We start from the raw sequence: 24567 nt of genomic DNA on the forward strand, positions 1-24567 counted from the left end.
GTCCTTAGGAGAACAAGCACGGAGCAGCATTAGGCGCCTTCACAATGCCCCTTTGCTCCAGTGTTTAAAGTTCCAGCTGACTGGGAGCCAGCTGAGCCATCTCCCTATGTCGCTCTGAATCTGGGAAGACACGTGCCCTACTTACATATCTGCAGAGACCTGTGTGACAATGTCTCCCTCGCGCGGGATTGCCTCTTCCTGGCTTCCTTCTGTGATGTGAAGTGTCAGGGAACTAGGGTTTGTCTCACCTTCTTTCCGAGTATTTTGTAGTGGCAATAACGACCCTCCTGTGGGGTCTGGTTCTGCAGGACTGGGTGGGAGTCACCCTTAGATCCAGCCAAAGCCATGTAGTGGGAGGTTCACAGTAGGGACTTCAGAATACCAGCATACCCCAGAAACACAAGACAGATGTCCTTCAGGGCTGTACTCAAAATCAAAGCCAGTTAGGTAAGCAGACCATGGTTTCCTTGCAAGGCAACTGTCTGCTACTTTGGCAGAGGTTGGTATTTTTAGGACTTTCCCAGAAAGTAAAACAATAGATTAAAGGAGAATCTTCTAGAAAAACATCATTTTTAAGAAGTGCAGGGTTTGGGAAAGACATTTGTATTATATTGGGTCATGTCTAACTTGAAAAGATTTCTTTAAAGGGCCTTAAGGTTTTTTGGCTTTGCAGTTAAGGACATTAAGCTCAGAGGGGTTCAATGGTATGTCCTGTTTTGTTTTCCACTCCCAACTTGACATAAGTCAGATATAGCTGGAAAGTGGAGTAGTTGCCTTCATCCTATTTCCTGTGGGCACATGTGAGAGGGCCCACCCCACTGTGGGTGGAACCAGCTCTGGGCAGGTGGTCCTGGGAGGTGTAAGAAAGCAGGACGAACAAGTCATGGGGAGACAGCTAGTAAGCCATGTTCCTCCATGGCTTCTGCTTCAGCTCCTGCGTCTGCGGAGACATTTCCCTGGTTGCTCATTGATGTAGGAGGGGCCCAGCCCTCTAATGCAGCACCAGCCCTTGACAGGTGGGCCTGGGCTGTGTAGCAAAGGCAGTGGAACGAGTAAAGAGGAACAGCTTGTAAGCTGCATTTGCTTCAGCCCCTAACTTCAGGATCCTGCCTTGAGTCCCTGCCCTGACTTTCCTCAATGATGAACTATAACTCAAGCTGACATAAATATTTTAACCTCCCCGCCGAGTTGCTTTTGTTCATGGGTGTTTTATCATAGACTAGAAACAAAACCAGGACATGGCACAAGATTCATATTTAGTTTCAAATTGGGTGCCTTCCTTTACTTGGTAAGTCTCAAATGTGCCTTCATCTTAATAATTGCTAGATTTTGAAAACTGTGACTTTTCGGACAACGTTTGTCTTGGGTTAATTGAGAAAGGGCAGGTTATCAGAAAAGAGAATAATAGAAACATGCAGAGGCGAAGAAGATGGGAGGGCCCGAGACCAGAGTAATGGGTAGATATGAGAAATCAGAGCGGTGCTGGAGGCCCCTCTCCCGGGAACATCTGAGGATGTGTGGTCTTGCTGGCCCCTTGGTCGTGTACTTCAGGGCTTCAGAGCTACAAGAAGCCAACATGTTCTTGTTTTAGCCACTTCGCTGTTGACAGTTTGTTGTGGCAGCCGTAGGAAAGGGTACTGGTTTTATATTAGTTTGCAGATTTTGTATTAATTTGTTAAGTCTACCATAACAAATGAACCCACTTTGCTTAAAACAACAGCAGTTCATTTTCTCACAGATCTGGAGCCCAGAAGTTGAAACGAAGGCCTTGGCAGGGCCAGGCTCCCTGGAGACTCTCTGGAAGGATCTGTTCCATGGCTCATCTAGCTTCTGGTGGTAGTTGGCATTCCTTGGCTTTCTGGGCTTGTGGCCACATTGCTCAGCCACGGTCATCTTGGCCTCTGTCTTCACCTTCTCTCTGGGTGTATTCCCCTCCGTGTGTCCATGCTAGTGTAATATACCGACCTTCCATCCCGGAACTGCCTCAGATGAGTGAGTCCGTTGTCTGAATGACCACCCCATCATAGCAATCTTTCCTTTCCTCAGTAGGTAGGTTTGTTTACTCCTAGCCTTTTAACTTAGGGTTTTTGTTTTTTGAGACAGGGTTTCTTTGTGTAGCTTTGGAGCCTGTCCTGGCATTTGCTCTGTAGACCAGCCTGGCCTCAAACTCACAGAGATCTGCCTGCCTCTGCCTCCCAAGCACCGGGACTAAAGGCATGCATCACCACTGCCCAGCTTAACTCAGTTTTCTGAAGCTCTTGTAAAATGGATTGAATTACTGATTTCTTTCTCGGTGTGCATGTTCCTAAGATTTAATTTGGGCTTATGTTTGTTTGTTTGTTTCTGTCTCTGTTGGTCTGTCTACCTGTCTGTCTCAGTTTACTTAGGAGTTTAGCAACTATATTTATCTCATCAGAGAATCAACTCTTTGTTTCTTCAATTCTTTGTATAGTCTGTTAATCATTTATTTTGTACTGTTATCTTAAGATTTCTTTTCATCTACTGATTTTGTCTTGTTTCTATTTTTCTAGGACTTTGGAGTTCATCATTAAGATATTTTTGATTATTTTCTGATCTTTTTATTGATTTTTTAAAAAAGTAGATATTTATAGCTCTAAACTTCTTATATATCACATACCATATGCTCTGGTATGTTGTGTTCTTTTGGTTTTAAGAATTTTAAAAATCTGCTCATAATTTTCTTGATGACCTGCTCATCATTCAGTACCATGTCATTTGATCTCCATGGCCTTGTACATTCTATGATCTCTTACTTTTGATATCTAGTATATGACATTGTGATTCGGTAGAGGAAATTACTTCAGATTTCTTATATTTGTTAATATTTGTGTTCTAAAATATTGTCTTCTCTGGAGAAGTCTCCATGGCTTGCTGAGAAGAATGTCTTCTGCAGTATTTGGGTGGAATCATCTGTAGATGTCTATTAAACCCTTTTGAACTCATTAACTCTGATGTTTCCTGGAGGTCTGGGTGCCCTGTCAGTGACATTAAACAGTGACATTAAAGTCACCCCCATAATTGTATTGAGGTCACTCTGTACTATTACATCAAGTATTATTTATCCTTGTGTTATAGAATTGGGTATGTCAATTTTTCATCTATATCATTTTGTAATTGTGACTTGTTCCAATCATCATCACGCAGTGAATTAAATTTTTGTTGTTTTGGCAGTATCTAGTATGTTCTTGGTCTTCATTCACTTCCTACTCTACTATGGTTTATTCTTTCCTGGGGCCTCATGGACATGTTTGTCTGTCTCCTTAGTGTGTAAGATTGCTTTAAGTATCCTATGTTTCCCTGAATTCCCAGAGTGAGTATGCACAGTGGGGGGCTTTTAATTTTCATTTCAAAGTTGATTAATATGGTTTAATAGATATTATTTTTATCTAATTTATGAATAATTAATAGATTTAATATATTTAATTATGGCATTTCTACACAAGTATATAATATATTTTGATTATATGTACCCTTTCCCATTACGTTCATAATAACTTCTATTTATTTATTTATTTATTTATTTATTTATTTATTATGTATACAATATTCTGTCTGTGTGTATGCCTGCAGGCCAGAAGAGGGCACCAGACCCAATTACAGATGGTTGTGAGCCACCATGTGGTTGCTGGGAATTGAACTCAGGACCTTTGGAAGAGCAGGCAATGCTCTTAACCTCTGAGCCATCTCTCCAGCCCCCATAATAATTTCTTGCCACTGCCCTGGTCCAGTGTTGGGAAGAGAAGATTTCCCAGCATCCTCTGCCAGTGCAGCTGCCTTTGGTGTGGCTTTTATCATCCGTCCTCGGTGCTCTTAAATGTTCTATTGCTGAAAATCGAGTGTGAGTTTTTATGGGACTCACTCCTTGTCTGAAGCTGTGCTTCAAATCCTGCTGTTGCCCTGACTAGCACTGGGAGGAGAGCACTCACAGCCAGGGCTGAGCCCTTTAGAGTGCGCCCTGGACTTTTGCACCTCCTCGGCTTTCCTAAGTTTCCTTTCTTTGCTACTTGGATTAGTTTTTCTTCTTCCATTCTTCTTCTATTAGGATCGCTTATGTCCGAGTATCCCTGCCCTCCACCACCACGGGGCAGTCTAGCAGTCCATGTGTCCTAGTTTCTTTTCTGTGGCTGTGGTAAAATACCCCCAACAAAAGCCATGTACAGTTCCAGCGACAGCCCATCATTGTGAGGAAGTCAAGCCAGAAACTTCAAACAGACAGTCACATCTTACCCACAGTCAAAAACAGAGATAAATGAATACATACATGTTTGTTTGCTTCTGTTCACCTTGGTTTCTCCCCTCTTACACAGTTCAGGATCTTGTCTAGGGAATGGTGCTGCCCACAGTGGGCTGAGCCTTCCCTTATCTGTTAATTAAGACAGTCCCCGCACAGGGATGCCCATAGGTCACTTCAATGTAGTCAATACCCTAATGAGATTTTCTAGGTAGTTCTAGATTGTGTCAAGTTGACAAAGGTAACCATTATACCATTATGGGTATCATCTGCCATCTTCCCCTTTCCCAATGTATTTTTCTCTTTCTTTCTTTCTTTCTTTCTTTCAATCTTTCTTTCGTTCTTTCTTTCTGTATACAGTGTTCTGCCTGCATGTCAAAAGAGGGCACCAAATCTCATTATAGATGGTTGTGAGCCACCATGTGAGTGCAGGTCCTCTGGAAGAAGTGTCAGTGCTCTTAACCTCTGAGCCATCTTTCCTGGTGTATTATTCATTAGTTTTAATGCTAACCCATTCACAGATATTGACTGCTATTCACAGATATTTGCTACACACTTACTATCTGGCAGGTTTGTTCTAGGTTAATTAGAAACAGTGAAACACGTAGTCCTTGGGGGTTATACACAGTGGGCAGATAAATAATATGGAAACTATTAGCTGATAATATATGAGACAGAAAATGCTCTCAAGATAAATAGAAAACAATTCGAGGTAGGGACTGTAAGTACTGCCTTTCATAGGGCTATCATGGTTTGTCTCTCACACATTTGAGAAGAAACCCAAAGGCACAGCCTCAAGAGTGGGATGTGACTGGTCACACAGAGTGTGCAATCAGGACGCAGAGAGTTATATATGCTGTTCCTCTTCTTTTTGTCTGGTACAAGACCACAGCCCATAGAATGGTGCAGACATTTAAGGCAGGTCTTCCTCCCTCAGATAACATAATTTAGATCATCCCTCAAGAAGCGCCTGGAGATTTGTTTCCATGGTGACTCTAAGTCGCATCAATGTGGCAATCAAGATTCAAGTATCACACAGGAAAAGCGAGAGAAGTAGGAAGCGGTCTCTCTCTCTTTCTTTCTTTCTTTCTTTCTTTTCCTTTCTAACACCTTCACCATTATAGTTTCTGAGTCAGAAACAAACTGAGAATTTATGTGGGCTCAGCAAACCTGTTTGATCATCAAAAGTAGATATCTCAAACTAGCAGAGATCAGTGGTCCATGGTCCTTAAGTACTTATCATTCTTGGAGACTTTGGGTAGGGCAGACAATGCTGGAACTCCTTTTATTCAGCTTTCCTAACATAAAACCTGTTCAATTCATTTGGATAGGAGATTGGTTACCCCTTAAAAGAGCCTGGTTGAAATGCCTTCAGTTCCATGAACCTTGGGCTGATTTATTTTTTTTCCTGGATGGTTTAGATTGGACGGCTGATTATTGGGCAGAATGGCATCTTGTCAACACCTGCAGTCTCCTGCATTATCAGGAAGATCAAGGCAGCTGGTGGAATCATCCTCACGGCCAGCCACTGTCCTGGAGGACCAGGGGGAGAGTTTGGAGTGAAGTTTAATGTTGCTAATGGAGGTATGTGGCTCTGAATATGCCTTACCTGATTTCTTTCCTCATGTATTATCATACTCTATGGTGGTAAGCAGGCAAAGTGGAGAGGAAGCAGCTCAGACAAAATTCAGTGAGGTACCCAAGGTGATGTGCTCCCAAGGAAGTAACATATGGTCTCTTGGATGCTCAGGGCTATCTATGGATCTCCTGTGTGTGCCAGCCAGGTGAAAGACTGATACTTAACTGATACAGGAGGACTCTAAATTTTAAAGTTAGAACGTATATATTTATATTTTCTCTCACTACATACATAGAGATATTTAATTTAGTTTTAAATTTATAGAAATGTACAGTCTGGAGTCCTAGTGAGCGGTGAGGTGAACTCCTTTAAAAACAGAATTGCCAAAAAGTAGGGAAAGTAATAAATGGATTCCAGGTACCCATTACTGCGCTTTTCTCATTTCAGTAATCATTTTAACCCCTGAGGTATTCTAAGGCAAAATTCAGCATGAAGACATTCTGTATCTAAATATTTTGTGTTCATTTTTTAAAAGAAAGACACATTTCCACACAACTAGAGTAACATGTTGGGCTATTTGCTTTCCTTGTGATGAACTCCTGATGTGAAGCAACTTGAGGAAGGAAGCAAGGGTTGGTTTTGGCTCACGGTTTGAGGGGATACAGTCTGTCATGGAAGGGAAGGTGTGCAGAAGAGGAAAGCAAGGCTGCTGATGTGGGACAAGAAAAAGTGGGGGGAAGGGAGAAAAAGCTGGTGCCTTCATTGTGAAGCCTCAGCCCACAGAATGGTGCCACCCACACTCGGGGTGAACCTTTTCTCCTCAATTAAACCTCTGTGGAAACAACCTCAATAGGTGTGTCTCCTAATTGACTCCAAATCCAGTGGAGTAGGCAATAAAGATTAGTCATCACACATACCTAACAAAAGTAGCACTAATCCTATAACACCATTTGAAATCGAATCTCCAGTCGCCTTTCCTCGCAGTGACTATCAAAATGTTATTTACAGCTATTTCATTAAAAAAAAAAGATGCATCTCAGAACTGTACATTTGTTTGCTAAAACGCTTTAGTCTCTTTTAATCTAGAATATCAAATATGTTTGCATATGGGAGCATAAGCTACATTGCAAAGAAGAATTTATTATTTTTCTTTCCTTGTAGCCATTTTGCACATTATTTAAAGAATAAACTATTCATAAACAATTCATGTTGTATGTTAAACACACACATACACATTACAAGGAAAAGCTAGAACATGTCTATACCTCAGGAAGTAATCAAAACTTAATAGTATAGAAAATCACCAAGTCACAAAAGTAGACACAAAAAGTGGAAGACAATAACAAAGAGCCTAGGAAAGAAGCAGAGAACAGTCAACTAAGTGTGGGGTTTGGTGCGTATGAGTAATTCCCTAGAATGTAAATGGATTGACATCTTCAGTTAAAATATGTTGAGTGACTGAGTTACAGAATACAGTCACCTCCTTGTTGCCTGTAATTGACTCTTTGAAGCTTTATGAAAAGGAAGGGGCAGAAGAAGATATTTCTGGAAGATAGACTCCAGAAGAAATCAACATTGGCAACATTTAGGTAAAATAGAACTCTAGTCAAATAAGTATTACAAGGTAAAAAGAAGGTCACTGTGCAATGATAAAGGGATCAGTTCACTAAGAGACCATAGGAATTATAAATCTATATGTGCTCAGTGCTGAGGCTCTTGAATATGTAAAGCAAATCTTGATAGATATGAAGGAAGAAATGGGCATCAGAAGAACAATAGCAGGGAACTTCAATATCCCATCTACCAATAAGTAGACCAACAAGACAAAGTTTTTAAGAAAATATGGGATTTGAATGGCATCTTGCACCAATGAACTTTGCAGGCATGAATAGAATTTGCTCTCTTGTGGTAGCAGGGTATATATTCTTCCCTAGGACATATGAAACATTTTTTAGGTAGAACACATGTTAGACCATAAAATAACAAATTCAAGAGTTATGTGGACTGTTGCTTTATACTTGCTAGAATGGCTACGATGAGATAGTAAGAGATGAATGTTTGAGAGGCTATGGAGCAAGAAAAGCCTAGCACAGCTGCCTAGAACATAGATTGCTACAACCATTAAGGAAGAGTATGGAGGAAAAAATGGAAATTCCTATGAGCAAGTCATGCCTCCTCTGCCTCTAAAAACAATGGTGGATCTCTATATTGTAAGGAAATCTGCACTTCCATCTTCTGTGTAGCATTGTCCACAATAGCTAGGATATGGAAACAACCCAAGTACCTGTTAATAAATGAATGGATGAAGGGCATGATGCACACATGATGGGATATCATTGAGCTAAGGAAAAGGATGCCATTTGTCACGACATGGATGGAGCAGGAGGATGTTCTGCTAAATGAAATAAGTGTGAGTTTACTTACAGGTGGAGAATAAAAGAGCACTTTTCATTGTTGGTGAGAGCTTGGGGGCAATAGGGAAATAGAGGTCAGGGGTCAGAAAGAAACAGATATGTTGAATGAACAGCTCTAGGAACATAATGTACAGGATGAGTGTTATGGATGACTGAATTGCAGTATATTCATAATTTTGTTCCATTTTCTCTTACTTGCTTTGGGACAAAAAATTACTTGTGTGATGATAGATAAGTTAATTTCTTCTACCATAGTAACCATTGTATTCAGTATGTGTGTGTGTGTGTGTGTGTATGTATGTATGTATGTATATGTGTGCATGTATGTAAGTGTGTATATAGATGCCAGAAGTCTCCTTTCAGAGTAATTCTTTAGTGTGTGCATATGTTATGTGTATAGATACCAGAGGTAATCTTTAGGGTCATTCCTTTTTTTTTAAAAAAGGAGACACAATGTTTTACTAACCTGGAACTTGCCATGTAGGCTAGGCTGGCTGGCCAGGAGCCCAGTGATCCACCTGTTTCTGTCCCTCAGTGCTAGGATTACAAATTCATGCCACAACATCCTCTTCCTCCCCCCGCCCCAAGGTCTTCATGCTTCGAAGGCAAATCATTTACCAGGCCTCAATATATATATATCTCACTATGTAGCCTAGTTGGCCTGGAACTCACTGTGTAGACTAGGCTGACATTTGCCTCCTGAGTGCTGAGATTAAACATGTGCATTAGCACATCCAACAAATGCCCTGCCTCTGAAAGCCCCCTGGACGCTGTGGACATTTGCACTCATGTGCATACACCTACACACACACACACACACACACACACACACACACACACACCATGCACACACAATTAAAAATAATAAAAACAAATTCTTTAAAAAACATTTTTACATGACAAAGAAAAAGGTTTTGCATTTCCTTGTGTGTGTGTATATATGTATGTACCTACGTATGTATGTATGCATAGTTATACGCATATGTGAAGACCAGAGGTTGACATCAGGTGACTTCCTCTGTCATTGTCCCTTGTCTTTTGAGACAAGGTCTCTCTCACTGAACTAGGAGTTCACTGATTGGCTAGACTAGCTTGCCAGTGAGCTCCTAGAATTCTATTTTCCTACTTTTGTCCCCTAGCACTAGAGTTATAGGCATGTATTGTCGTGCCTGCCTTTTTACTTTAAGTGAGTGCTGAGGATCCAAGCTCGGGTCCTCATGGTTGTATGGAAAGCACATTTCTGATTGATCCATTTCCCAGGCCCTTCTGTGAGTTTGCGATTTTCACTCATCCCATGTAAGATAACTATCGAAATAACCAATGAGGCTGCCTTCTACCCTACCTGCTGGAGTGGGGCTATTGCCTTTCCTTCTTATAGACATTGCTTCTTATTCTAAGAAGGTAGCTTTGTTCAATACAAATGTATTATGAGCCATATATATTATTTTATTTAAAATTTTTCTAATAGCTGTATTAAAAGTGTGAAAGAGAATGTCTAGGTAATATAATTTATTTAATATACTATGTTCAAATATTTCAATATGTAAATATAAAATGTTAATATCACCTGCTATATGGTTGTTTATATTAACTTAAAATTTTGATATACACTTTTCAGTTGTAGTAATTTATAATTTAGGCTTGACTAGTGATGTTTCAGGTACTCAGTAGCTAAGTATGGTGGCTGGTCATTGTATTGGGTAGGACAGTTCTATGGAGCAGGAAATGAGATGAATTTAGAAACAACCTCTGTTCAGTAGGAAGTTATAATGTAGCCAGCAGCTATGATGCACACTCAGAACTACCTAGATGACTTTTATATTTAAGACTATTCAGTGTATTTATTTATTTGATCCCTAACATTTTCCAACACCAAACAAAACCCAATGAAGCCTTGTGTGAAGATACACGTGTTTTAAAAGAGGAGGAAACCAACAACTGATTTCATAGCCAACTCATTTTAAAATCTCTCTCTACCACTGTTGCCAACTTGACATTCTGAGGGAATATAGCAAGTATTTCTAGTTACCCCTCATTTTAAAGCTTAGTTGTGCTGGAGAAAATAATTGACTTATCTGGAAAAACTCACATGTGAACGAGACAATAGTGAGAGGCAGAAATGATTCTCTTGAGGTGCAATTGGGGAGCGGTGGCTGAGATCCGGAAGCCTTCACTGCTGAGGAAGGCATGTCCTGTTTGTGTGTCACAGCCCGAAGAAAGCTGATTACGTGATCGGGTCTCCCCACCAGGTGCAAAACTCTTTTTAGACTCTATGTGTCATTGCTTAGAAGTAGATTAAAACAAACAGGCAGGACTGATCAAATATCCTCCACTGTGAATGAACGCAACCTGGGAAATACCTGGTCTAATTGAGCTGTGGGTCTTTGTTCATTGTGTAGAGACCAGATGAGTCTACACTTCTCTCTGGTGTAGGAGGCCGGTAATGTTTCTCTGACTGAAATTCCGAGGGCTTTAAAATAAACACACTTTGGATGTCACATTTTAGGTCCTGCGCCAGATGTTGTCTCGGACAAAATCTACCAGATCAGCAAAACAATTGAGGAATATGCCATATGTCCTGACCTTCGAATCGACCTGTCTCGACTAGGAAGACAAGAGTTTGACCTGGAGAACAAGTTCAAACCATTCAGAGGTAATAAATAGTTTGAAGAAGTCAGAACAATTCCACACGTGGGGCAGCTTTCCAGGAGGGGCACATATTGTGGAGTCTAGGCGTGCATGAGGCTGGGGAGGGGGGAGTCCTTGTGGTGATCAGTGGTTTCTGTAGGAAGGATTCTCATGAGAAGTACTGAATTAGTCATCCGAGAGAGGCCCTGGTGAGTGGTTAGAAAGTGGATGCAATGTAGAAAGAGATTGGAGAAATCTGTCTTTATATTTTGATACTTTTAAAAGCCACTATCCAAACTATCATTTTCCACATAGGAAAAGGTTTGTAGCTGGCTCTATCATAGTGTACGAGGAGTAGACTGTGGATCGCCAAACTTGTCTTTGAATAAGTTCTAAGCAATTAAGGTGAAGATGTGGGAAACTTTAAGAGCTAAAAAGTCAGTGGGTCATTAAACTTCCTGTGGAAGGGTGAAGTTTCTTTGCCAGGCCAAAGCCATGCAGTTCTGCTTAACTTTATACCTCATGGTTGACTACCTGTTCTATACCAAGCACTGTGTCTAGAGACTTTTCAAAGGAATTCGGTAATTACCAAATGTATTTAGGTAAGTGGTTCAAGAATTAAATACCCAAGCCTGGCACAGTGGCACACAATATAACCACAGAACTTGGGAGAACTTGGGAAGGAGGATCATGGTCATAAGTTGGAAGCAGCCAAGGCTGCAGAAAGAGAGACCTTGTCTCAAATAGAAAGAAAGAAGGAAGGAAGGAAGGAAGGAAAGAAAGAAAGAAAGAAAGAAAGAAGGAAGGAAAGATAACCAGAATGAGTGAAACGTTTGAAGAACTAAGAGCACAATTTGTTGTTTTACCCATTCATTATGAATACTATAGCAACATTCACGCCATGAATATGCTTACCTTACCCTTGTATCAGTTGTAATTGTATAGAAGGCGCATAGAAAGCAATAAGACCACCAGATGTTGTCCTTCTAGGGCCTCTACAAGACTGGGTGCAGTTTGTGTCACAGTGGTGTCCTCATCTTCCAAGTGATTCAACTAGACTGAAGAGATGAACTATCAAAGCATGCATTTTTTAAAAATATAATATTATTAATTCTTTAAGAATTTCATACTTCATACAATGCACTTTGATCATATTCATCCACCCCACCCTCCTCCTCATCAATTCTCCTGGATTTACCCTCCCAACCCAGGAACATGATTTTTAAAGCCATAGAAACCTTAAACTAGACAGGGTGGTGGTAATAGCACTGGGCTACTGATCCCAAGACTTTCTTGGAGAGTTTTGAGTTGATCATTTGCTCAGATAGTGATAGTCACTAGAAGAAAACAGTGCCCACTTTAAAAATATAGTATCATTTATTTATTTTTCAATATTTTCATACATGTAAACAACTTATCTTGATCATAACACTTCCAACCACTCCCACATGTTTCACCCTTTACCCCAACATATCTGCCATCCTTTGGCCTTTATGTTCTCTTCTCTTTTGATTTGGTTTTGTTGGTCTTGTTTATTTTTCACCCATTGAGGCTACTTTGTGCTTCACTGTGGGAACGTTGATTGATCTTGTTTGTTTGATCTTGTATGGGTAACTATAGATGCAGTGAATTCTTTTTTTTTTGTTTTTGTTTTTTTTTTTTAGATGCAGTGAATTCTTAAGTACTGTGGGACAGTGGTCTTGTACTCTGTAAAGATTTGTCACTTGTATTGGTTTAATAAAACACCGATTGGCCAGTAGCCAGGCAAGAAGCATAGGTGGGGTGACCAGAATAGAAGAATTCTGGGGAAAAGGCTCAGTCTGCAGTCATTACCCAGATGCAGAGGAAGCAAGAGAATTCCTTACTCTTAAAAGGTACCAAGCTATGTGGCTAACAAAGACAAGAATTATGGGTTAATTTAAGATGTAAGAATTAGTAATAAGCCTGAACTAATAGGCCACCAGTTTATAATTAATGTAGGCCTCTATGTGTTTCTTTGGGACTGAACGGCTGCAGGAATGGGTGAGACAGAAACCTCTGTTGACACTTAAGTACAATGGCAATGCTATAAATAGAAGACAGTATTCAACAACTCTCTTCTACTTCCTCTTAACTCTTATATTCTTTATGTTCCCTCTTCTGTGGAGTTCTCTGTACCTTGAGAGGGAAGAGGATTGATAAAGATATCCTATTTAGGGCTAAGCACTCAACAATCACTTATCAGCAGTTGTACTAGGTATGAGTACATAGTTAATAGTACATTAACTATTTTCCACTTCAGAAGAAGCTTCTGGAGCCAACATTGAAAGCAGCACTAATCTGTGGGTATAAATATAAATATTTGTCAGTTTGGTAGCATTTCAATTTAGCAAATAACAGTAGTAGATTTTCCCCTAGAGCCTATGATCTCCTAGATTATGGGCTTTTGACTAGGTTTACAAATAGTATCAGATATTAATTCTGTCCTACAGAGCAGACCTCAAATCCAATGCAAAAGCAATTGATTATCACTAAAACCTTCATGCCACTATTGCACCAGTGGAAAGTATCTACCTTTTTCTTTTTTCAAGACAGGATTTCTCTGTGTAGTTTAGAGCTCAATCTGTAAACCAGGCTGGCCTCTACCTGCCTCTACCTCCCAAGTGCTGGGAGTAAAGGTGTGCACTACTACCACCTGACTGAAAAGTATATTTTTATTGATCTAGTTGGAGGTGGACACATAAAAAATGTATTGGTGGATTTTCTAGGTAATTACAATTATGTTATATCTAACAAAATAATTTAAATATGTCTGACTTTATATGATTAGAAAGACTGGGGCTATAAGAGAGATGAGAACTATCAAACATTAACATCAGGAAGAAATCATATGAATTTTAATTGTTTAGGGCATATTTATGATTTTCTAGATTCTGAGACTTGAGTCTTTGGGGAACTCATTACTGCAGCCACATTGTTCCTTGGGTGGTTTCTGTAAAGTGCTGGTGAAGGTCTAGAAGTAGGTGGATGCTTCTCTGTTCCCCCCAAAATAATTTGGAGATAATCCTTTGAGGTAATTTACGTGCTATATTCTTACTGTTTTAAGTGATCAGCAAAGCTTGAATTAATTGAAAGCAAATTGTCCTTGGTGTCTCATCTAGGGGTGTCAAAAGCATGTATTGATAATGAGAGTATTTGATTGTTTCTGAATGCCTCGCTTCCTTGAACTGTCCCTTGTGAATATCAAATATTTTTAGGTAAATGTTTCAAAAGTTAAAGAACCAGAATGAAATTTCCAAAAATATCTTATGTTATAGAGTAAGTAAAATGTCTGAAGCATTTGAAGCAAAAATATTAAGCATTTTCAGATATATAGTTTACAGACAGTGGTTTTTAATTATTTTCTGAATTAATATTCTCCTCATTTCAGAGGTTGATTAAATATAGTCTGTGCTCCTTAAAAAGTAATTAAATTTGAGTGGATATTCATATGTCAGTTTAAATGTAAGGGAAATATTTTGAGACATGCATTTATAGGCAGATGAAAGAGTAATTTATATCACATATTAAATATTGAACCTGGATGTACTGAAAAAAATTATTGAAAAATTATTCATTGATAACATCTTTAATGTAGGTCAAAGTATTTCAGCTCCATTGTAGTATGACATTGAAAGGTAATAGGTGTGTAACTTTAAAAATTTAATTATAGGGGGCTGGAAAAATGGCTTACTAGCTATGAGCATCTACTATTCTCCCAAAGTACCAAGCTTAGTTTCCAGCACCCAGGCAGTTCATCACTACCCACAACTCCAGCTTCAAGGGATCCAATGCCTCTGGCATCTGCAGACACCTGCACTCATGCACATACCCAAATGTGTGTCTACACTCCCCCCCCCATACTCACACGTGTGTGAGCACAGACACACAAAGAGATAAAAAGATGTAACTACAAATCTAAAACTTTTTTTTTCCTAGACAAAATTTTAATTCCCCAAATCTCAAGTATTTGCTTTTCCTAGGAAAAGTACTTTCTGAGCACTAATTATGAACAGGTAGATGTTTGAAAACGGTGCCAAGTTCTGTGTAATGGGTTTCACTAATTAAATAAAAAGGTTTGTGGGGATTCCCAGTAACACACTGGAGAGCTCTTGTGTTTCCTGAGGAGCTGCAGATGTTTGGCATCCCCCTGGAAGTGAGGTTGTGAGCTGGGTGTGAGAGAGGGTTTCTGCAAAGTCAGAATCCATCCCACATCCCCAGCTCTGTGCGTGGATCCAGTGTGTATAACAGCATTTGGAAAATGAGGGCCACAGCTGAGGCCACAGCTCTTTTATGTGTTTCCCACCAGCTGAGTCATTCTTGGGCAAACCCACGGGAAAGACCACCTCCCATGTGGGATGTTTGTTAGCAACGGTGTGTGCGCAGCTGGGGTAGCGAGGCGCTGGGAAGGTGTGACCAGGGATGGTCATATTTGTATCCTCAATTCTTCTAGTGGTTAATTTTCCCTTGCAAGAAGAAAGGAGAATAGTCGTTTTTTTTTCTTTTTTTATTGAGAAAAGGAGAAAAAAAAAAACAAGTTTCCACCTCCTCCCAGCCTCCCATTTCCCTCCCCCTCCTCCCACCCTACGCCTCCTCCTCCCAACTTTCTCCCCCTCCCCCCACACCTTTCCCCCTCCCTCTCCAGTCCAAAGAGCAGTCAGGGTTTTCTGCCCTGTGGTAAGACCTAGGACCTCCCACCTCCGTCCATATCTAGGAAGGTGAACATCCAAACTGGCTAGGCTCCCACAAAGCCATCACATTACGTAGGATCAAACCCCCGTGCCATTGTCCTTTGCGTCTCATCAGCCCTCATTGTTCACCATGTTCAGAGAGTCCAGTTTTATCCCATGCTTTTTCAGTCACAGTCCAGCTGGTCTTGGTGAGCTCTCAATAGATCAGCTCCACTGTCTCAGTGGGTGGGTGCATCCCTCGTGGTCCCGACTTCTTTGCTCATGTTCTCCCTCCTTCTGCTCCTCATTGGGACCTTGGGAGCTCAGTCCAGTGCTCCAGTGTGGGTCTCTGTCTCTATCTCCATCCATCACCAGATGAAGGTTCTATGATGATATGCAAGATATTCGTCAGTATTGCACTAGGATAGGGTCATTTCAGGTTCCCTATCCTCAACTGCCCAAGGAACTAACTGGAGACCTCAGATTGGGCACCTGGGAGCCCCTCTAGGGTCAGGTCTCTTGCCAACCCTAAAGTGGCTCCCTTAACTAAGAATTGTGGTTCAGTGCTCCCCTGTCCAACCTTCCTTTATCCCAATCCTCCTGTTTTCCCAAGGCCCGACCTCCTTCCCTTCTAACTTTTCTCTCCCCATCTCCCCTTACCCCCATCCCACCCCACCCCCAAGATCCCAATTTTCTCCCCGGCAATTTTGTCTACTTCCCTTAGCCAAGAGGATAACTATATGTTTTTCCTTGGGTTCACCTTCTTACTTAGCTTCTTTAGATTCACCTATTGTAGACTCCATGACCCTTATTTATGGCTAGAAACCAATTATGAGTGAGTACATCCCATGTTCATCTTTTTGGGTCTGGGATACCTCACTCAGGATAGTGTTTTCTATTTCCATCCATTTGCATGCAAAATTCGAGAAGTCATTGTTTTTTACCGCTGAGTAGTACTCTAATGTGTAGATATTCCATACTTTCTTCATCCATTCTTCCATTGAAGGGCATCTAGGTTGTTTCCAGGTTCTGGCTATTACAAATAATACTGCTATGAACATAGTTGAACAAATGCTTTTGTCATATGATAGGGCATCTCTTGGGTATATTCCCAAGAGTGGTATTGCTGGGTCCAGGGGTAGGTTGATCCCGAATTTCCTGAGAAACCGAAACACTGACTTCCATAGTGGTTGCACAAGATTGCATTCCCACCAGCAATGGATGAGGGTATCCCTTCCTCCACAGCCTCTCTAGCAAAGGTTATCCTTGGTGTTTTTGACTTTAGCCATTCTGACAGGTGTAAGATGATATCTCAAAGTTGTTTTGATTTGCATTTCCCTGATTGCTAAGGAAGTTGAGCATGACCTTAAGTGTCTTTTGGCCATTTGAACTTCTTCTGTTGAGAATTCTCTGTTCAGATCAGTGCCCCATTTTTTAATTGGGTTAATTAGCATTTTAAAGTCTAGTTTCTTGAGTTCTCTATATATTTTGGAGATCAGACCTTTGTCTGTTGCGGGGTTGGTGAAGATCTTCTCCCAGTCAGTAGGTTGCCTTTGTGTCTTAGTGACAGTGTCCTTTGCTTTGCAGAAACTTCTCTAGTCTTTGTATCATTACTTATCTGGAGTTTGTCACATTTTGGCTGTGCTGTGATTTGAGTCTTTGTTTGCAAATGGACTCTTCCCTGCCCATGTAGCATACAGTTAGATGGGATTTTGATCAGAATTTTGCACCAGTAGGGTAGTAAATTTTTTGTGCCCCTAAAGATGATTTCCAGACATGCTCACTGACTTTCCCTCCATTCTTCCCGGCATCAGTGGAGATCGTGGATCCTGTTGACATCTATCTCAACCTTCTTCGGACCATCTTTGACTTTAACGCCATCAAGAGTTTGCTGACTGGGCCTAGCCAGCTGAAGATCCGAGTTGATGCCATGCATGGAGGTGAGCTTGTGCCTTTCTAAAAGCAGAAGCGGAGAACTGTTAAGGAGACCGCTACGTGTCCAGCTATATGGAATGTTCTAGAAAATTTCAGGACTCCAGTTACTTTCTTTTGATGTAAATGAAAACAAAAATTGAACAAGTAGATTTGGGACTGTACCATGTGAGTGTAAAGTAAATCAAGACTACCTATTTATTGACTTTAAAATGTTATATTCTGTAATTCAAAGAGCTGAATAAATTATGGAAAACATGGGTGCCCAACTTCTTTCTGCAGTCAATGCCCTACTTTCCAGTGTCAACCTTTTTTCAGTTCCTCTAGAGAATTTTAAAAAGTATTCATTGCCTTGTTTTGAATAGCACGAACACACAACTCTTTATTAATTGTTCATTTTTGAAGACTATGGGCATCTTACTGATCTTCTATGGTCAACTCTCTATCGCTCTCAGCAGCCCCGGCAGCCAGTTATCTTTCTTCTGCTTTCCTTGTTTTGCCTTTTCTAGAAGGGGATATTAACGGAAGAATAAATTCCGGAGTCTTTTGCTTCACGTTGCTTTCAGCACCGTTCTTTAAAATGATGCTCATGAGCCGGGCGGTGGTGGCACACGCCTTTAATCCCAGCACTCGGGAGGCAGAGGCAGGTGGATCTCTGTGAGTTCGAGACCAGCCTGGTCTACAAGAGCTAGTTCCAGGACAGGCTCCAAAACCACAGAGAAACCCTGTCTCGAAAAACCAAAAAAAAACCCAAAAAACAAAAACAAACAAACAAACAAAAAATGATGCTCATGGCGCGTGTGGCTCTTCTTGCCCTTGGTTCCCGCTGTCTTGCTGTATCACGGTTTGTCTACCACCCTTCTCAAGTCCGTATTCTTCCTTCAAGTCCTACTCCAAACACTGCTTTCTCTGGGAAGCCTCACTTTGGGTATCGCTTTTATAAGTCGTGGAGCCCCACTCGATAGCTCCCCCTTTTGTCTCACCTCTTCACTCAGCTGCAGATTTGGCTTGTCTCACTAGTAGATAAGGGCCCAGGAATGTAAGACGCGTGCACCTCACCCTCTTTAATCAGATCCTTTCAGCTCTTAACATAGGGGTTCAGTGCGAGGTCCCCTGCTCCACACAATGGCTCTTATGGAATTGTTTTCGTTGTTGTGCAAGGGGTCCTCTGTTTTATACGAAGCTTCTGGGATTTGGATGCTTAACTGGGCAATGTTACACCAGTTGTACAAAGAGAATTAACTGTACACTTTAGTTGCTTTGATATACTCAGTTGAAGTGCTTACTACATGGAAATCCAGCAGGTAAGAAATCATTATTATAGAGTTGATATCCTTAAGGCAGTGTTTTAGAAAACCACAATGAAAAAAATTCACCTCATTTGATGATTCTTTATCTGCTTAGCAGAGTCCCTGACACATGGTAGATGATCAATAAGTGATAATTGATAGGATTATTATTCACGTTGCATTCAGCACCGTTCTTTAAAATGATGCTCATGAGCCAGGCGGTGGTGGCGCACGCCTTTAATCCCAGCACTCGGGAGGCAGAGGCAGGCGGATCTCTGTGAGTTCGAGACCAGCCTGGTCTACAAGAGCTAGTTCCAGGACAGGCTCCAAAACCACAGAGAAACCCTGTCTCGAAAAACCAAAAAAAACAAAAAACAAAAACAAACAAACAAAAAATGATGCTCCTAAAGAATGACAGTATAGTTTCTTTTATTCTTCCGGGCTATTAAGTTAGTTGTTTATGTCTTTTTCTAACCAGAAGAAAATACCTTGGGAAGAGCATTCCTCCAAGTGTTTTTACATTCTCATGTATCTTTTTTTAGTTATGGGACCCTATGTGAGAAAAGTTCTGTGTGATGAACTGGGGGCCCCGGCCAACTCTGCTATAAACTGTGTCCCACTAGAAGACTTTGGAGGGCAGCACCCAGACCCAAACCTGACATATGCAACCACCCTTCTGGAAGCCATGAAAGGAGGAGAGTATGGATTTGGAGCTGCATTTGATGCTGATGGGGTAAGTCTGTGACCTGCTCCGCATGTGATGGAAGACGTACCAGAGGCCAGAGAATCTCGAGTGCACGTGGATGGGACACGCCTCTGCTCTGCTGTTTAGGGCTAGAGAGCACCACGAAACGGCCACAACTTTTCTCAGTTTCAGATTGATGTATGTTCTTGAGAAATTATTTCTTTAAAAAATAGTCAGGCAATCAATTTCCATTCATTGCTAGCTTTGTTGAAAGTACCACATTGAAAGAAGCAGCTATTCACCAGTTGCTACAGTTCTCCAGCCTGTGTGGGGGAGGAGAGGGGCTAAGGCTGTGGAGGCCACAGACACCTGGAGTAGCTGTGCCCACATCTCAGCAGGTGTTACACATTCCAGCTCTACCGAGATTCTGGAGCCCTGAGGAATTTTATATGGTTTCCCATGCGTCCTTTGGTCTATCAGATTGTTTTAGGTTGTTTAAATGGCAGGAAAGTGGCTTGCGCTGGTGATGGGAACTGGGTATGAAGAACAGATGCTTCTCCCTAATAATTTTTACACATTCCTTCCCACAGGACCGTTATATGATTCTTGGCCAAAATGGCTTCTTTGTGAGTCCCTCGGACTCCCTTGCTGTCATCGCCGCCAACCTCTCTTGCATTCCGTATTTCCGTCAGATCGGGGTTCGAGGGTTCGGGAGGAGTATGCCAACCAGCATGGCTCTGGACAGGTAAGCAAGGATGCAGCTGTGACACCGTGTGATAGACCTTTGTTGGTAGCTGGCACTCATTCTCCCTGCTCCACTGCAAGCTGGGTGACAGCCTGGGGACTTAGGGATATGGTGTGGTGTAGCAGTGTGAGAAGCAGGTGGCCTGAGCTGGATTCTTCTTTCTTGTTTGATCTCTATGTCTTACTTTTCTTATCTGTAATATGGGGATGCTAACAGTCCCATCCTCACATAGATTGTGGGGAGGTATGGATGAGGTCCTGCTTCTTGCCACCATAGGCGCTTGCTTGTTCCAAAAGTCACATAAGTAGAATCCTCTACTATGGGCTTCTTTGTTGTTGACTTGTATCATTTAATCTTGTTTTGTTCATCCAATGCATTTAATTGAAACAGAGTGAATAGCTCATGATTGTGTAGTCTTCCCCAATCTGAGGGTATATATGAGTAAAATGAGCATGGAGCTTGAGGTCAGATTATGTTATACACAAGCCTTATGAACTTTCACGTTCATAAGTGAGTAAAAGCAGGAATGCTACACCACAGGTGTTGTAAGAATGAAGTGACGGTGGGCAGAGGGCATCCAACAGGAGGCCTACTCTGGAGGCCCTTGTTAGTGGGACCTGGATTTAGTCAAACCCCGAGCCTCAGACATGCTAGATGCACTCTGCCAGTGAGCTACATTCTTGTTCCCGCATCTGATGTTTTCAGTATTAAAGGAGCAGAGCATGTACTGTAGAAGTTAGAAACACTGACAAATGAGAAGACAGACGTATCATACCATTCCCAGAGTTACCCGTGGCGATAGGTGGATTTCTAACTGTCCCGAGTCTTGTTCTGTGTATGTATTGTACAGATATAATTAAAATGTGTAAGATAATATACACAATATCTGTGCATGACACATAGTACTGAAAAGACCAGAAAGTCCATACTGCTGTGCTTTTTTTTCTTATCAATTTATAATCTTCAATTTTCTTTTATTAAAGTTTTTCTTAATCATTTGAAGCCAACTTGATATTTAGATTCTCCCTGAACATCCCCAAAATATTTTGAAGGTTTGTTTTCCTGTAGTAAGACCACATCCCATGAAAATTATCACATGTACTCACTCATCGGTGGATTTTAAACATAAAGCAAAGAAAACCAGCCTACAAACCACAATCCCAGAGAACTTAGACAACAATGAGGACACTAAGAGAGACTTACATAGATCTACTCTACAGGGGAAGTAGAAAAAGACAAGATCTCCTGAGTAAATTAGGAGGATGGGGACCTTGGGGGGAGGGTTGAGGTGGAGAGGGGAGAGCAGGAAGGGGAGCAGAGAAAAATGTAGAGCTCAAGAAATAAAAGATACTAAAAGAATAATATGCTAAAATATTATCTGGTTATGTCCTGCAGTCTTTAACTAGTAAAACCCTTGCCCTTTGGCTGTGACTTTAGAGAGATCGGGTCAGTTGTCCTATAGAATTCCACCTTCCAGATTATTTTCTTGAGGTGTTATTTATTCAATCATTCCTAAAGTAAAAGTTGTATACTGTGAAGTTTATACGTTTAAGAGTTTAAATCAATGAGTTTGGAGAGTGTAAGCATGCGCTTAACCAACACTCACATAAAGGTGTGGGTTATTTCCATAACTCTCCCAATTTCCCTAGCTCTTCCGGTCCCTACAGCCTTGTCATAATTTATATCACCATGGAGGCCTGCCTATTTCAACTAGACCCAGTGGGATCCTTTGCCGCGTCACCCTCCTTGTTTTTGATTTATCCTTATTGTTGCCTATGCCAGAGGCACGTCCCTCCCTGTCATGCAGTGTATTATTAATAAGTGGGGCTCTCGCCATTTCTTTTCTCCAGTTTCTCATTGATAGACATCTGGGCTCTCTCTGCTGGTAGCTATTTAAAGGTTTCATTGTTGACACATTTCAAGTACTCCTGGATAAATGTCTAAGAATAAATGTTGATTTTAAGGTGGCTGTACATCCAGAGAGCCAACAAACTGTTTCTCTCATACATGTTTCTCAGCAGTGTGGGAGTTTGTGATTGCTTCATATCCTAGCCAGTATTTGGGGGTCGGGATAGACTTTGAACTTCAGACATGCTATTGTGTGCGAGATACCATTTTATCATAGTTTAAATTTTCACCATCCAATAATCGATGATTTTGAATTATTTCATATGCTCATCAGCTACTTGTTGCCTTCTTTCATTATATGTTCACGAGAGGGTATTTGTGTGTACTTAAAGTAGGGTTACTGTGGTTTTTGCTGATTTTTTTTCTCATATTTGTTGGATCAGTCTTTTGTCAAATATAGTATTGCCTGTATTTTCCCTGCCTGTAGCTTGCCTCCACCGTGTGTGTGTGTGTGTGTGTGTGTGTGTGTGTGTGTACATATGGAGGCTGGGAGTCAACCACACATCATTCCTCAGATGTTGGTCACATTTCAGTTATGAGTTAGGGTCTCTCACTGGCCTGGAAATCATCACATGGTCTAAGGATCTCTGTGTCTCTGCCTCCCCAGGGCTGGGATCACCAGTCTGCCACCATACCCAGCTATCTAATATGGATTTTGGGAATTAAATCCAAGGCAAACGCTGTACTGACTGACTGAACTGTCTCCACTTTTCATTTTCTAATTAGTGTCTTTGGATGGGCAAAGATTCTAAATTTTTATGAAATCCAGTTCGCTAATTTTTTTCTTATGCTCCACTAATTACATTGTTACTATAAATGCTTTTGACTTCTATGAGGAATACTTGTTTACTCTTGTGTGACACTCTTCCTGGGAGACACGAGCCAGCATCTACTCCCCCCAGATATGGAACTGAAGACAGACCACGGTAAGGATACCACCAAATTCCAACTTGGTGAACCAAGTTTTCTTGGCGTTTCTTAAAGGAATATGGGGAAAGGGGTAACTCCCAGGAGCGGAAGTGACTCCAAGACAGTTGCATCACCAAACCCTCCCTTCAGCAGAGTTGCAGCTCTGCAGCACTGCACAGCCTGCAGGCAGCTTGAAAGGTCGTCAAGTGTCCTTTCCAGCTCCTGAGGTGGTCTGAGCCTCTTCGGGTAGTTGGCTGGTCTGAGCTTCACCTAAGGAGTCTGCCTCATCTCAGTCTCTCAACAGTCCTTACGGCTTAGGTATGTGTGGGGAAAGAGGACCCTAGTGTACCCGGCCAGTTTTGGGGGCTTCCTGAAGCCCTTCAGATGTTTACTTCCTTGGGCCAGGCAGCCTCAAACTCAGAGATCCCCCTGCCTCTGCCTCCCAAAGGCTGGGATTAAAGATGTGTGCCACCACCGCCTGCCTGACTTCCTGATCGTAATGAGATTCCATCCAGGATGGATGGTTCTCAGAGGAAATTGCTACACAACATTCTTTAGAATGTTTTTCTTGTGGATAATTATTGCAGTCCTAACATTTACATTTGTGCTTTCAATTTCTAGTTCATTTTAATGTGTGCTGTGTGGTAACAATTGAGGATCGTTCTCCTCCATATTCAGTCCCCCCGCCTCTATTGATTGGAGAAATTTTTCTTTCCACTGAATAGAATTGATTTCTTTGTTAAAATTCAGCTGATCATATGTATATGTAGATCTACCTGGACTCTTTATCCTATCCCATTTATTTTACTGGCTATTCCAAAGCTGCTACACTGATATCAACCATACAATCATCTTCATTCTTTGTCTAGCTAGTACACATATATTTACTAGGCTTTTTCCATTACTACAAACATTTTAGAATTGATGTGTCAGTTCACACCAGAGCCATTTGGGACCTTGACTGAGATTCTGTTGAATCTATAAAGCCATTTGAGGAGGAATACATTTTAATAATGTTGGATCTTCCAATATGTGGATGAATTTCTAAATAGGTTTTCTTCGATTTCTCTTCCATACAAACTTGAATTTTTTATGCAGATGTTTCATAGTTTTTGTTAAATTTGTTTGTTTCCATATTTTGATCCTGTTGTACGTGGAATAGTTTTTTTTAAAGAATTTTATTATTTTTTATTTCTATTTATGTGTACATGTGAATGCCATATGGCACAGGTAGCCAAGGAAAGGATCCTGGGCACTATGCAACTTATTTGATATTACAGGATTCTACTTAAACCCGATTTTATAATTTAGGCAGATCTTTTTATATAGCTTACTAAAATTGGCAATCGTTTTGTGAGGAAATTGTGCCAGTCATTCCTCTCTTCATATTATCCAGTCACCAAGAAAGTTAAGAGCCTTGTACTGGGTCCCACAGCTAACTGGAAACTGGCAGGATTAGACCCCATGTCTTTTGACGCAGGTTACTGTCGCAGATTCTCAGGGATCCAGAGAGTCCCAGCCAACATCCCTGGAAACGT

The 24567-nt window shown here is 41.1% G+C and overlaps 1 protein-coding gene across 1 annotated transcript in view; it reads left to right on the forward strand.

Moving 5' to 3' along the window:
• The window catches only part of Pgm5 (phosphoglucomutase 5), a 155732-nt gene that overhangs the window by 13131 nt on the left and 118034 nt on the right, over positions 1–24567 (forward strand). The window contains exons 2-6 of the mRNA XM_041660998.1: positions 5674–5836; positions 10752–10898; positions 17376–17501; positions 19325–19515; positions 20058–20212. Of these exons, the coding sequence (XP_041516932.1) occupies positions 5674–5836; positions 10752–10898; positions 17376–17501; positions 19325–19515; positions 20058–20212 (782 nt within the window). The remainder of the gene's footprint in view (positions 1–5673; positions 5837–10751; positions 10899–17375; positions 17502–19324; positions 19516–20057; positions 20213–24567) is intronic.

The sequence above is a fragment of the Microtus oregoni genome, unplaced genomic scaffold (assembly GCF_018167655.1).
Source record: "Microtus oregoni isolate MIOR12 unplaced genomic scaffold, Mior012 000012F_ref0000307, whole genome shotgun sequence".
In the NCBI taxonomy this organism is placed as follows: Eukaryota; Metazoa; Chordata; class Mammalia; order Rodentia; family Cricetidae; genus Microtus; species Microtus oregoni.